Source organism: Hippocampus bargibanti, linkage group LG08 (assembly GCF_051943395.1).
Source record: "Hippocampus bargibanti isolate YZ-2025 linkage group LG08, ASM5194339v1, whole genome shotgun sequence".
In the NCBI taxonomy this organism is placed as follows: Eukaryota; Metazoa; Chordata; class Actinopteri; order Syngnathiformes; family Syngnathidae; genus Hippocampus; species Hippocampus bargibanti.
The window spans coordinates 14127890-14142669 of NC_142741.1; the positions used below are offsets into that span (position 1 = coordinate 14127890).

The window sequence follows — 14780 nt, forward strand, 5'->3', positions numbered from 1 at the left end:
GGTCCAGAAAAGCGCAGTGCTGGGAACAGCACGGATACTGCGCAGAACCCTCAAGCTTCCTGGCCTCTGGTAGAGGACCCGAGCTGAAATGGGGACAGACACCACCCATGGTGGGTGAGACGAGGATTTTTTTATATATATATATATATATATATATATATATATATATATATATATATATATCATCTCATCTCATCTCATTTTCCGTACCGCTTATTCCTCATTAGGGTCGCGGGGTTGCTGGAGCCTATCTCAGCTGTCTTCGGGCACGAGGCGGGGGACACCCTGAATTGTTTGCCAGCCAATTCAGGCAGGGCACACAAAGACATTCACTCTCACACTCACACCTAGGGACAATCTGCCTGCCATGCATGTTTTTGGTGTGTGGGAGGAAACCGGAGGACCCGGAGAAAACCCACGCGGGAGAACATGCGGGTCCGGGGAGAACATGCAAACTCCACTTAACTTTTATATATAGAACTTTTATATATATATATATATATATATATATATATAGGGCGGCCCGGTAATCGAGAGGTTAGCACACCGGCTTCACAGTGCAGAGGTCGCCGGTTCGCGTCCCGGTCCGGCCTGCGACCGCTGCACTGTGAAGCCGGCAACATTATTATGAACTGAGCAGCGACCGCTTTCACTCACGTCATGATGACATCAATCCCTTCATGTGAGTGCTTAATTTGTCAGACTTGTTGAGTGGGAAAGTGGACAAAAACAGCAGTGAGCTAATGGCACTGTGGGCCTCAAGTCTGGGTCAAAGGCGATCGATCATCTTGTCACCCACAGAGGAAAAAATAAATGCATAAAATAAATGCATCTTTTCTAGTCAAAAAGCTACGAATGGTATGGAAAGTGCCAAGTCATCTCTACAATGGAACAGTTGCCGCTGTCAATCAGCTGTCTGTAGCTCTGCAGAGGATCATTTATAGATGAACAATTGCCTTCACTGTTGGCTTACTGTAAATAGCATTGATGAGCGTGTCGGTAAAGTGTCACTTTAGCACTCTCGCTGGGGGCTCAATGTGACGGTGGCCATAAGGATCTCATTTGTCACGCAAATAATTTACGTATTAGCATTACACTGCAAGACTCCTTCATTTCTCATTGTAATTGAAGGCCATGGGAAAACCTTTCTACTGGGATTTTGAAAACTTTGCATTAAATTGTTGCGAGTTGTAAATATATATGCCAATCTTTTTTTGGCTGCCAGGAAGGCAAGCTCAGACAAAATGCAATAACAAAAAGATTACAGAAAAGTGCAAGTTCAAATAAAAATTGCCGGCCGCGAACAGACAAAATAATGCAAAAACAAACAACCCTTATCAAAGTCAAGGTTCAAACACAACAGACAAACTTCATACCAAGAGCCCAATTACACAAAAATGATCAAGAGCAATAACAAATTAATAGAAGAACAAAGAAGGATCAAAGAACAAAACGAGAGCAACTGTATCAAGAGTTCTAGAAAATAACACTTGAAGCACAAGAGTGAGCAAGGCCACTCGAATTGGAATCTTCAAACGTAGACTTGAACAAATACATCCACAACTATTTATTTTTACATACAAGGTACATAGAAGGTAGGTAGAAACCAAAAAATACAAGCAAAAAGCCAGGAATAAAGTACAAACTAAAATGACTCAAAATCAACAAAAGGACAAGATGATCCAATCACAAAACTACTCACACTGAGCCAAATTAGAAATGCAAGAAAACTACTAACCCTACTGCAAAACTGAGAATGATAATACAGAGCAATATCAAGCATGTCTAGAGAACTTGACATCAACTATGGTTTGAGAAAGGGAAATTTACCAACAATCTGTTGTCATCTGAGCTTTCCTTAAATATGATTTATACAGCAGGAGGTTATGACCTGTTTCCAAGCAGGCCACGCATTAGATTTGTATTTGGCTCTCCTCAAAATCCAGATTACCTCCTCAGACAATTCAAACACAGGTATAGGTACAGGCACCGGTTGACGTACGTAAAGCACAGTCCACAAAGCCACTTTCTAAAGCCAATATATGAACATTTGAGTGATCAGTGAGTGACTGATTACGTTGAACACAATCATTTAACCGACCTTGGGCCTCCTTCCCGCATACAGGGTGGTGGAACACTTGACGGAATTTGGCAATGAAATCCGGGAAGGAAGATGAAACTTTGGGTTGTGTGTTGCTCACTGCCATAGCTCACAAGCTCGCTTGGCCAATACTAGTAACATCAAGTGCAAATGTAGTCGGCTGCTGGAAATGATTGCAAGCAGCGGGTTTGCCATGATAAAAAGGAGGGTGAGGTCAGTTCGGCAATACTTGAGGATCTAGCTGGCCAATACAAGACCCGAAAGCCTCGAACTGGTGGGATAGACCGACACTGTGCATCTGCTGTACCACCACGGGTCCTTGGTTGGCCAGCACATGCAAAACTTTATCTCAGTTTACAAAGTCCGTTAACCGACAAACCTGGAACGGTCTCGTAAGGTTCAGATAAATATCCAAGCCGACAAAGTACAAATGGTAGGCACACCAGGAGATAAATGAAAAATGTGCTAGCGACAGGCCAGTGAAAGTATATGAACAAAAATCGCTGGTCAAACAAAGTACAGTGATACCTTGGCTTACAAACTTAATTGGTTCCCAGAAAGTGTGTGTAAGGTGAAAAGTGTGTATTCCAAACATTAATTTCCCATACGAAACCATTAAAATGAGAATACAGTAAAGTCTCGTTATATCGATATTCAAGGGAGTCCGAAAAAATATCGATATAACCGGGACTATCGATATATCCGACCCTGTTTGCATGTAATTTTCTCCGTGCGTGCATAGAAATAGTATCGATATAACCGGGACTATCGATATATCCGATATTGATATAACGAGACTTTACTGTAATTTGTTCCTAGGTCCCCAGAAAACATAATTTTCAACTAAATAAGCCTTAAAACTAAACAAAATATACTTTATTTTTGTATAATGTGCTATTGTATTGTAATTAAAGAAATAAACTGTCTTCTTCTTCTTTTCCTTTCGGCTTTTCCCTTCGGGGGTCCGCACAGCGAATCAATGTCCTCCATCTATCCCGGTTTCTCTTCTCTCACACCAGCTACCTTCATGTCCTCTTTGACAACATCCATAAACCTCCTCTTCGGTCTTCCTCTCGGTCTTCTGCCTGGCAGTTCAAGGCTCAGCATCCTTCTCCCGATATAGTCGGTCTCTCTCCTCTGGACATGTCCAAACCATCTCAGTCTGGCCTCTCTGACTTTCTCTCCAAAGCCTCTAATATGAGTTGTCCCTCTAATGTACTCATTCCTGATCCTATCCAACTTGGTCACTCCCAAAGAAAACCGCAACATCTTCAGCTCTGCTCCCTCCAGCTCTGCTTCCTGTCTTTTCTTCAGTGGCACTGTCTCCAGTCCAAACATCATGGCTGGTCTCACCACTGTTTTATACACTTTTCCTTTCATCCTAGCTGAAACCCTTCTATCACACATCACACCTGACATTTTTCTCCAGCCGCTCCAGCCTGCCTGGACACGTTTCTTAACCTCTTTTCCACACTCTCCATTGCTCTGAACAGTTGACCCCAAGTACTTAAAATCCTACACCTTCTTTATCTCTTCTCCCTGGAGCATCACTCTTGCACTTGGATCCCTCTCATTCACACACATATATTCCGTCTTGCTGTGACTGATTTTCATTCCTCTCCTTTCCAGGGCATATCTCCACATCTCTAGTTTCTCCGCCACCTGTTCCCTGTGCTCGCTACAGATCACAATGTCATCTGCAAACATCATGGTCCAAGGAGATTCTTGTCTAACATCGTCTGTCAGCCTGTCCATCGCCATAGCAACTAAGAAGGGGCTCAGAGCTGACCCCTGGTGGAGTCCCACCTCCACCTTGAATTCCTCCGTCACACCGACAGCACACCTCACAACTGTCTTATAGTCATGATACATGTCTTGCACCGCTCTGACATAATTTTCTGTCACTCCAGACTTCCTCATGCAATACAAAAATAAATAAACTGTACTGAATAATAAAGTTGTTTTATTTATCTTTATGATGGTCGTTATTGGCTGGATGGAATGGATATCTTTTTGCATAACGGCTCTGTGTTGTACATCTTGGAAGTTGTGATATTGCAACAGCATCAGGTGCAGACTGACACATATAAATTTCATTAATTGCTGTTTTTCTTGTTTGTCTTCTCTTCAAAATGTACAGATGGCTTGTGTGGGCTATTTGTGGAGCCTGATTGGATTGGATTGGATTGGATTGGATATGCCTTTATTAGTCTCACAGTGGATTGATGGGACATTTTAACCTTGCAGTCTACAATCTGTGTCTGTGCAGTCTCAAAGGAGTGTGATCCCTTTGTAGCTGGAATGCACCCTGTGGTCCCCCTTTTTAAAAACGGGGACCACCACCCCGGTCTGATATTCAGAGGCATGCTCCCCAATTTCCACGCCATGTTACAGAGCCGTGTCAACCAAGACAGCCCCACAACATCCAGAGCCTCGAGGAACTCCGGGCAGATCTATTCCACCCCTGGGGCCTTGCCACCGAGCAGCTTTTTAACCACATCGGTGACTTCAACCACAGAGATCGGAGAGGCCATTCCTCGTCCTCAGACGCTGCTTCCCCAAGGGAAGGCGTGTTGGTAAATCCAATCAATTAAATATTCAAACCGACAGTAGTATGTAACACAAGAGAAGTACTTACTGCAAAACAGATATCAAAAAGGAGAATGAAATACAGAGCAATATCAAGCACATCTAGAAAACTGCACCTGAACTATGGCTTCAACAAAGTGAATTAGTTTTGCTTTGCTTGAATGCTGCTGTGCAAATGACGATTTTGTGTTTGGGAGCCTTTTGCTGAATATCCAAGTTCATAGAGTTGCTTGTTCTGTAGCCACAAAGGAACATAAGCCATTGTCTTCTTGTGCCGGTCCCAAGCCCGGATAAATACAGAGGGTTGTGTCAGGAAAACAAACATGCCGATCAAACATCTGAAGAAGGAGGACATGGATTCGCTGTGGCGATCCCTTGAAGCGAAAAGCCGACAGGAAAAGTAGACTGTGCAAAAATGTATCCACTCCAGTGCCTAGGTTTTTGTCATTATCATTCGAATTCTGGGTCCCCCAGAATATGGAAATTTAGGACTATTGTACATAAACATTTAATGAGGGCGGTTGTCCAAAATAAATTGCAATACACACATATTGGTTTATACAGCACTTTAACAATAGCTGAGACTGGAACAAAGCGCTAACATGTGGAAGGGAAAAACATTGCCAGAGGCCATTCCAAGCGCTTTATCGGTACCCAAACAAGAAGAAAACAAAACCCGAACAAAGTCGGGAATGGCGCTCTCCGTCATATTTTCAATTCCCGAATAAATTCATGAATGGCAGTGAATCAGTTAAATAGTCCACGATACCAATAACTAACAAGTGTGCGGCAACGGTTTTCTATACACAGTACAAATGATTATCAAACTTAAAACATGTATTGAGTTATATTTTTTTCTCTACCATCACAATTGTTACATGAAAGAAAAATCCAAAATCATTGGATGAACTGTATGAATTTTAAGGCTTCAAAACTGATTTTTGTGTAAATTAATGGATGAAAAATAAACCTTCCCCACCTACAGTACTTAAAAAAGATGTTAACTAAAAAAAAAAAATACAAAAATAAATCCTCATGGGACCGCAACGCGAGAACCACACCACATTCAGTTATTTATATTGCCAAATACTGTCCTGAAAGCCTTAATGTTTGACATTAATTCTCCAACTGAGAACTGGAGGATGGTTTGTGTCGACAACTCCTACTAGATATTGAGGTTGCAAATTCTGAACATGCACGACAGTAGATGGCAGACCTCTGTGTCAATAATTCAAAGGGAAAAAAAGATGTCTCAATAACTCTCTCATACTCGCATTTCCGAGTTGGGGTAGTTGGAGACGCCTGAATTCATGCTGTTATGCAAACACATCCGGTTCCTACTGGGATGGCGGAACAAGCTTTTGTACTTCACAGCCATGTCAGCATGGAGGAGCCAACAGGCAAATGTTTGGAGGACTGGAAAGAATTTAATTAGCTGACATTGGATACTATGATTGTATTTTTAATACTGTATATTGGCTGTTAAAATTCTCTTCAGAATTACAGTATATAGTTTCCTTTCAGATGAAATCAGCAGTAAAAACAAATTACACATAAAAAAAGGCAAGACCAAGATGTGCAGCTTATAGACAAAGCTTATTTTGTCTACTCTTTCACATTAACTTACGACACTATTTTCATTTCCCGTGCACATTTCTAGTCTTTTTATGTATAATTAGTTCCGTTTAGTACAATTCGTGGTTTTTACGATAATCCGGTTACTACGGTGCTCTTTTTCATCTCTCGCCGGCCATTTTGCTATGTTTATATCGATACACGCCATCGGTCGCGCCATTGGTCGACTTGGTCACGTGAGTTTGTTACGTGACCAGCTCCCGCGTAGCAGAGCCATTTCCATTTTCAGACGCTAGCTCGTGTGTAGCAGATGAGATCAAAGTCAAGTCAAAGTCAAAGTCAGCTTTATTGTCAAATATGCTAATATGCATGACATATAGCACAGATGAAATTAATGTCCTCGGACCCAGAATGCAAGGCACTAATAGGGATTGAAGTATTTGTGTTAAAAGGTAAAAATGGGAAACAGAAGAAGATTGATAACTTTTCTTAAATTGCATACATAATACAGTTGTCACGTTTTGCGAGGTGGTGATGGCGGGTGCGGATCCCGAAAAGCAGGCAGGAGGTTGTTTGACAAATTGTATTAAAATAAATGTCAGCAGTAACAAAATGTAAAACATCAAAATGATCTGAATGGAAAAAATACAAAGTAGCAAAAGAAAACCTAGTGTAAAAGTCCGCCAATGTTAAACAAACACGTACACGATGCATGCTGCAACCAAGCAGCAAACAAACAATGAATCGGCACCGGATGATCGTGCCAGGTGTCCTTTTAAGTGTCATTGATTATAACGACCAGCACCTGCGAGGCTGCCGGCAGGGCTGACGTCGCTACCCGCTGGTCGCCAATCTGATCGGGACGACCAGCACCTGTGCAGGTGCAGGCGGGGCCGACAGCGCCCCCCCGTTGGTCGCCAACCAGATCATGACAGTACCCCCCCTTCAAGGGGCTGCTTCCAGAAGTCCCAACAGTCTCCCAAAAGGTCCACTCGCCAGGGAACGGTCGGTGGAGAGGGCAACAGCTGCCTCTCCAGCATACGACGGGCGGCGGCCTGATGGGAACGGGACTCGGCCTGGGGTTGACGAAGACGCGGCACGGATCGTCGTGGGCGTGAGTGCGATCCCTCTCGCACGTTCACGCGACGGCGCATGGCTCTGCGTGGACGTCGAACTGCCAGGCGCAGAATGGCACCCCGTACGGCCGTATGGGACCAGGTCTCGGCCGGACGCCGACGTGGGCGTGAACTGCCCGGCTCCGGGGGAACGAGACCAGTCCAGAGCCGCTCCGGGATCCAGCGGTGAGTGGGGTCTCGGACTGACGTTGACGCGGACGTTGCACAGCTCGTCATGGATGAGACTCAATTCGTCATGCACGACGACAGCGTGGCTGGACGTGGGCGTGCAATGCCAGTCACCCAGTGTCACCTTGGACGGCCACCTGGAAGGAGGTCTCGGCCGGACGTTTACGTGGACGTTGCGGCTCGTCGAGTGACGCAATTCAAACTCGACGAGGCTTGCGCTAACGTGGACGTAGCATTGCCAGGCACAGGGTGGAAATGAGATGGGTCCGATGTACCTGCGGGATCCGATGGTAGGCCGATTCATTCTGTCACGATTTTGCGAGGTGGTGATGGCGGGTTCGGATCCCAAAAAGCAGGCAGGAGGGAGCAGGAGGTTGTTTGACAAATTGTATTAAAATAAAGTCAGCAGGAACAAAATGTAAAACATCAAAATGATCTGAATGGAAAAAATACAAAGTATCAAAAGAAGACCAAAAGTAAAAGCCCGCCAAGGTTAAACAAACACGTACACGATGCATGCTGCGACCAAGCAGCAAACAAACAATGAATCGGCACCGGATGATCGTGCCAGGTGTCCTTTTAAGTGTCATTGATTATAACGACCAGCACCTGCGAGGCTGCCGGCAGGGCTGACGTCGCTACCCACTGGTCGCCAATCTGATCGGGACGACCAGCACCTGTGCAGGTGCAGGCGGGGCCGACAGCGCCCCCCCCGTTGGTCGCCAACCAGATCATGACAACAGTAAGATGTAAGCGTTGCAGTTTCCCTGTTGTGTTATGTACATGCCCACTGTACTGTATATGAATGCAATCGTTTTTTTGCAAAAATGTTTCTTGTTTTGTCTGCTGAAGCGTGATTTTGAAAATTAGCATACATTCCATACTGTGTATTAATGCAAAACACCAATAAAAATGACTTCACGCCAAGACGTCTTGCATTGCTTGTGAATCCAAACAATGGCTTCAGATTCAGATAATATGCTTTCTTGTTACACATCCAGTAATGAATATGATTCAAATACACTGTAGAGGAAAGCACTGAAAAGGAAAGCATACATGTTTGCAATCGATTAAAGAATTATATACATCTCTCACCCCCCAAAAAAAGAGGCACAAAATGGCGAGCTCATGGCCAGCTCCGTTTCTTATATGGATTGGATTGGATTGGATATGCCTTTATTAGTCTCACAGTGGAGAAATTTACATTTCACAGCAGCAAAGTGATGAAAGGAATGAAAGTAGAAAAACGAAATACATGAGCTGCTGGAAAGGCAGCCACTCTCGCGGCGCCGTCTTGAAGTCAAAAGAACAAAAAAAAACTAAATAACAAATAATATGACAGCATAGAGACAATATGACAAAACAAAGACACAGAGAGACATTCATTCTTCAGGACTTGCTGTACCCTCTTTGTGATGACATGAAGCAGTTCTCGCTTAGATGCGCTCTTTTGGCGGCTTTTGTTAATGCAGTTCGGCGCAGGACGGATATATCGACAGTACGGTTATATCGACATTTTTTCTAACTCCCGAGAATATCGATATAACGAGACTTTACTGTATATTTTTCAGTGTCTGAAACTCATGACAAAAAGTTAGCGGACACCCAGGCAGACAACTCTGAAATGTTGCCTGCCCCGCCAAGTTGTCTGCCCCATTATTCACAATGTGAAACACAAGACAACTAATCGCTAAAAAAAAATGTTGCAAAGTATAAACTTGCTTAATTTATGGTAAATATCCCTTGCTAAAGATTTTGCTCTAGTTGTCGTTTTTCGTTGTGGTGCACAATGCAATGTTTGCATTGCGTTGTCTGCTCAAAGCCATGTGGACTCCTCTTTCTAAGCGGCTTTCAAAACTCTGAAGTACACTTTTCAGTCATGGTGTAGTCCGAAGCATGAAACATGACTGAAAAGTGTACTTGAGAGTTTTGAAATCCGCTTAGAAAGAGGAGTCCATTTGGCTTGAAGCGGTATGCTTGTAGATTTTGCTTTATTGAATAAAACAAACGTTTTATTTGGAAAAAATATACTTTTTTTTTCTTGGAGAAGTTGTCGGCCACCTGGGCCGAGACGTTTTGAAAGTTGTATCCCCGACGTAAAAGTTGTACGCTATTTCAAACACTGCATATATATATATATATATATATATATATATATATATATATATATATATATATATATATATATATATATATATATATATATATATATTGTGATATCATGAGAGGCTAGCTCTCAGCGGGACAGGTCAAGAAGTGCAATGGACGACAGGTTTGGATACAAACAAAAGGTTTTAATCAAGGGTTCCAGGGGGAATTCACAAGCAACAAAGGTTTGAATAGTGTCTCTTCCAATACTTATCAAAATAAAGTCTCTTCTGATGCTTAAATCCAAATAAAGTCTCTTCTGAGGTAAAACTGAAGACGGAGTACTTTTCCAAGAGTCTCTAGGCCTCACCCCTCTTGACGTCCTCCTCATGTAGCCTAGCCACCTTAGCTAGGTTCAAATCCAGTGTCCAGTCGTGTGGTCCCAACTGGCAATGAGTTCCACGCAGCAATCAACTTCTTCACAGAGCACAGCAATCGAGCTTGTCTGTCCCCAAGCTCCACACTCAGAAGCTCTCTGCCTTAAGAGCCTTGCTTGCCAATCAAGCCCTGATCAGCTGCAGGTGATCAGGGCTTGATAGGGGGATGTATTTGCCCTCCAGGACACAGCCTCTCGTGATATCACAATATATATATATATATATATATATATATATATATATATATATATATATATATATATATATATATATATATATATATATATATATATATATATATATATATATATATATATATATATATATATGATTGGATTGGATTGGATTTGCCTTTATTAGTCTTGCAGTGGAGAAATTTACATTTCACAGCAGCAAAGTTATGAAAGATATGAAAGTAGAAAAGCAAAACACAGGAGAAGTCAAAATAACAAAAAAAAAACTAAATAACAAATAACATGACAACACAAAGACACTGAGAGACATTAATTCTTAAGCACTTTCTGTACCCTCTTTGTTACATAAAGCAGTTCCAGATGAAAGAGGAGAGTATCATATATATATATATATATCAGTGGCGGTCCGTGCATTTCACACCTAGGCCTTCAGTGAAGTTTTACTTAGTCCGACTTGAACAAATGTCCCTCGTAATACCATAATTTATGACACAACGGCTGGAGATATCATTTACAAAAGTACACGCATGCAGTACTGGGCGTGGCATCACCTTAATCGTCTACAACACAGGCTATTTTCCGGCGCAATTACACATCAATAAATCTGCATCAGCAATTAGAACTTGTCACTATACGTGATACTGCAAACACTTAAGAAGAAAAAGGAAATTTAAAATCATTTGTCCACAAAGTTTTATTAAGTCCACCAAGAATATGCAATCTTTAAAAAGATTTTACACTAAATTACAAAATGTGAATTTAATATAAGAAAAACAACAAGACGTTCACAAAACGAACTATTTGTTGAAAATAAAAGTTAATAAATCTTTTTCATTTGTTCTTGAGAATAGGCCTACATGCGACAGCGAGTTGTCCTCTCCTTTAGCCATTGTGGGTTAAAAAAGCGAGTAGATATACAGTAAAGTCTCGTTATATCGATATCGGATATATCGATCGTCCCGGTTATATCGATACTATTTCTATGCACGCACGGAGAAAATTACATGCAAACAGGGTCGGATATATCGATAGTCCCGGTTATATCGATATATAGATATTCCTTGTGTGTTCTACATACTTGGCAATAAAGATGATTCTGATTCTGATTCTGATTCTGATTTTTTCGGACTCCCTTGAATAACGAGACTTTACTGTACTTGGTTTTGCTGCTAAAGTTTCCGGGTCTGATCTGTTGTAGCTTGGTTGATTTGCATAGCGCTGCCTCCGCTGAGGGCTGAGGTAAAGTGAGTATCCAATCACAGGACGCGTACATGTCATGTTCAACGCGAGGCCCTCTAGCTGGCCTTACTGTGCCAACTCGTGATCTGATTGGCTATCGCAACTATATATCAACTACATGTGCTCGTTCATGTACAGCGCACAGATGACTTCACTGTTGATTCTGAAGGCGTCGGTCAGATTTCATACAGCCTGGCGACACAAACTAGCTGAATTCTGATTGGATTAAAAACTCTGACCTAAAACTACAACACTGAAAGGAGCATAACCAAATGGATATAATATAACATCAAGAAAACAGTATGTAGAATAATTATTTATATATATTTAGACAAAATTTGAAATTTGAATGAAATTGACTTTTATTATAATTATGATAATGATGTCTGATTATGTTAGGCCAGCAGAGAAGGCCTTGCTGGCTCTGACGGCCCACCACTGATATATATATATATATATACTTTAATATAAATATAAAAAATAATATAAAATCCTCGTCTCACCCCCCATGGGTAGTGTCTGTACCCCATTTTAGCTCGGGAGGCCAGGAAGCTTGAGGGATCTGCACTGCGCTTTTCTGGACCGAGACATCCGATGTTGTTCCCGGGATCTGTTGCAACCATCTCATCCATCTCGAGATGGACGAGAGATGGATGGGGTACTATCGATATAACCGATATCGATATAACGAGAACTGTACTGTATATATATATATATATATATATATATATATATATATATATACACACAGTACAGGCCTTGCTGGCTCTGACGGCCCACCACTGATATATATATACAGTATATACAGTATATACACAGTACAGTTCTCGTTATATCGATATCGGTTATATCGATAGTACCGCTTATTACGATACTATTTTCATTTCCCTTGCACATTTCTAGTCTTTTTATGTATAATTAGTACCGTTTAGTACGATACCCGGTTATTACGATAATCCGGTTATTACGGTGCTCCTTTTCATCCCCCGCCGGCCATTTTGCTGTTTATATCGATACATCGGTTGCGCCATTGGTCGACTTGGTCACGTGTCTTGGTCACGTGACATGCCATCGGTCGCGCCATTGGTCGACTTGGTCACGTGTCTTGGTCACGTGACATGCCATCGGTCGCGCCATTGGTCGACTTGGTCACGTGTCTTGGTTACGTGACACGCCATCGGTCGCGCCATTGGTCGACTTGGTCACGTGACGTGGTTACGTGACACGCCATCGGTCGCGCCATTGGTCGACTTGGTGACGTGAGTTTGTTAGACCAGCACCCGAGTAGCAGAGCCATTTTCATTTTCAGACGCTAGCTCGTGTGTAGCAGACGAGATTGAAGTGTTTGTGTTAAAAGGTAAAAATGGGAAGCAGAAGAAGATTGATGACTTTTTTTAAATTGTATACATAATACAGTAAGATGTAAGCGTTGCAGTTTCCCTGTTGTGTTATGTACATGCCCACTGTACTGTATATGAATACAATCGTTTTTTTTGCAACAATGTTTCTTGTTTTGTCTGCTGAAGCGTGATGATTTTGAAAATTATTAACATTCCATACTGTGTATTAAAGGACAACCGATGTCACTTTTTATTCAAATGCAAAACACCAATAAAAATGACTTCACGCCATGACGTCTTGCCATTGCTTGTGAATCCAAACAATGGCTTCAGATTTGGATAATATGCTTTCTTGTTACACATCCAGTTATGAATATGATTCAAATACACTGTAGTTCTGAAGATGAAAGCATACATGTTTGCAATCATTAAAGAATTATATGTGCCATTTTGAGGCAACATTGGGGGAACATCTCTCACCAAAAAATAAAGAGGCACAAAATGGGAGCTCATGGCCAGCTCCGTTTCTTATATGGCGCTTGGCTGCCCTCTTTTGGCGGCTTTTGTTAATGCAGTTCGGCGCAGGATCGGATATATCGATAGTCCGGTTATATCGATATTTTTTCCGACTCCCGAGAATATCGATATAACGAGACTTTACTGTATATGCAAGGTCAGCTGCTGCCTATGCCATGTAACATCATTTACGTGATAAAACACACTGCGTACTACATTTCGACCAAGAAAGCAGCAACCACAGCCGGTTCAACAACTTCAAATTATAGATGTTCATATGCTAACCTGCTGTTGAACTTCTCCGGGTGCTTCTCCCTCATCAGATGGAAACGATGCGCGATGGAGGCGTCCTGTGAGGGAAAGAGCATACAAAACTTTAGCATAAATGATGCCACAAGTCAACAGTTTTTATTGATCCTCATTGTTGGATAAAGGTCGCTAATGATGTCGTGGTACACTCGCCTGGCTTGTGTGCGGTCAGCGAGGGATTCACTTCCACTCAGTGATGGTGTAGATGTTGGTGTGAATGGTTGTTCGTCTCTACTGTATATGTGCCGTTCGAATGACTGAGGACCAATTCACTGTGTAATCTGTCCTTTGCCCCAAGTTAGATTGTTGAGGCTCCACCAAGTCCCCGTGATGCTGTTTGGGGTAAGTGGTGTTGAAATTGGATGAATAGATTGTTGGACAAATAACACGAAGGAAATTGTTTCGGCAATGTCCTGCACAATATATATATATATATATTATCCCTACTGTCCAGACATGGCGGTGCCGGACTCTGCTATGATAGGTCCGTGCTCTCAGGTTGGGGGGAGCATAGGACTACTCCCTGCAGCTGCTCCACTGATAGTTCCTATCGTACTGACGACTGGCCTGATTGCCCCACTTCGTCCGGTATTACCACATCAGTATTACTAATTCCATGTTGCCTAAGCAGGCTATTTTATCCTAAAATGAACACCAGACAATTGCATTGCACACATATAGTAAATGAACCATCCACGTTCATACTCACACTCACACCATGGGCCGATTTTGAGTGTTCCAGCAACTTGCCATGCATGTTTTTGGCATGTTTGTAGTTTGTAGATGGGAACTATTCTCTCTCTAATAATTTGTCTAAGAAATGGCTGGGTAGACACGATGACAGTATGGCAGTGGAGGAAAATAATAGTCATGGAAGAGAGAATGACGACATCTGACAAAAAGAAGGACATCTTGAAAGGGGACCAGCTTGGATTCTCTCCTGTGGGCTTTTTGCTCTCTTCTTAAAAACACAATTCACAAATCTTGGGGAAAATGTTTTTAAAATAGCACAAAGTTGAAATAAGAGTGTTGGATTATTTTGATCGTTCGCCCTTGGTTCATTGCTTCGATCGGTGTTGATGGAGATA

General features: G+C 42.2%; 1 protein-coding gene across 6 annotated transcripts in view; it reads right to left on the reverse strand.

Annotated features, from left to right (window-relative positions):
• The window catches only part of dgkg (diacylglycerol kinase, gamma), a 122707-nt gene that overhangs the window by 46127 nt on the left and 61800 nt on the right, over positions 1–14780 (reverse strand). For all 6 annotated transcript variants that reach the window (XM_089002821.1, XM_089002817.1, XM_089002819.1 and 3 more), the window contains one exon: positions 13669–13733. In XM_089002821.1, the coding sequence (XP_088858947.1) occupies positions 13669–13733 (65 nt within the window). The remainder of the gene's footprint in view (positions 1–13668; positions 13734–14780) is intronic.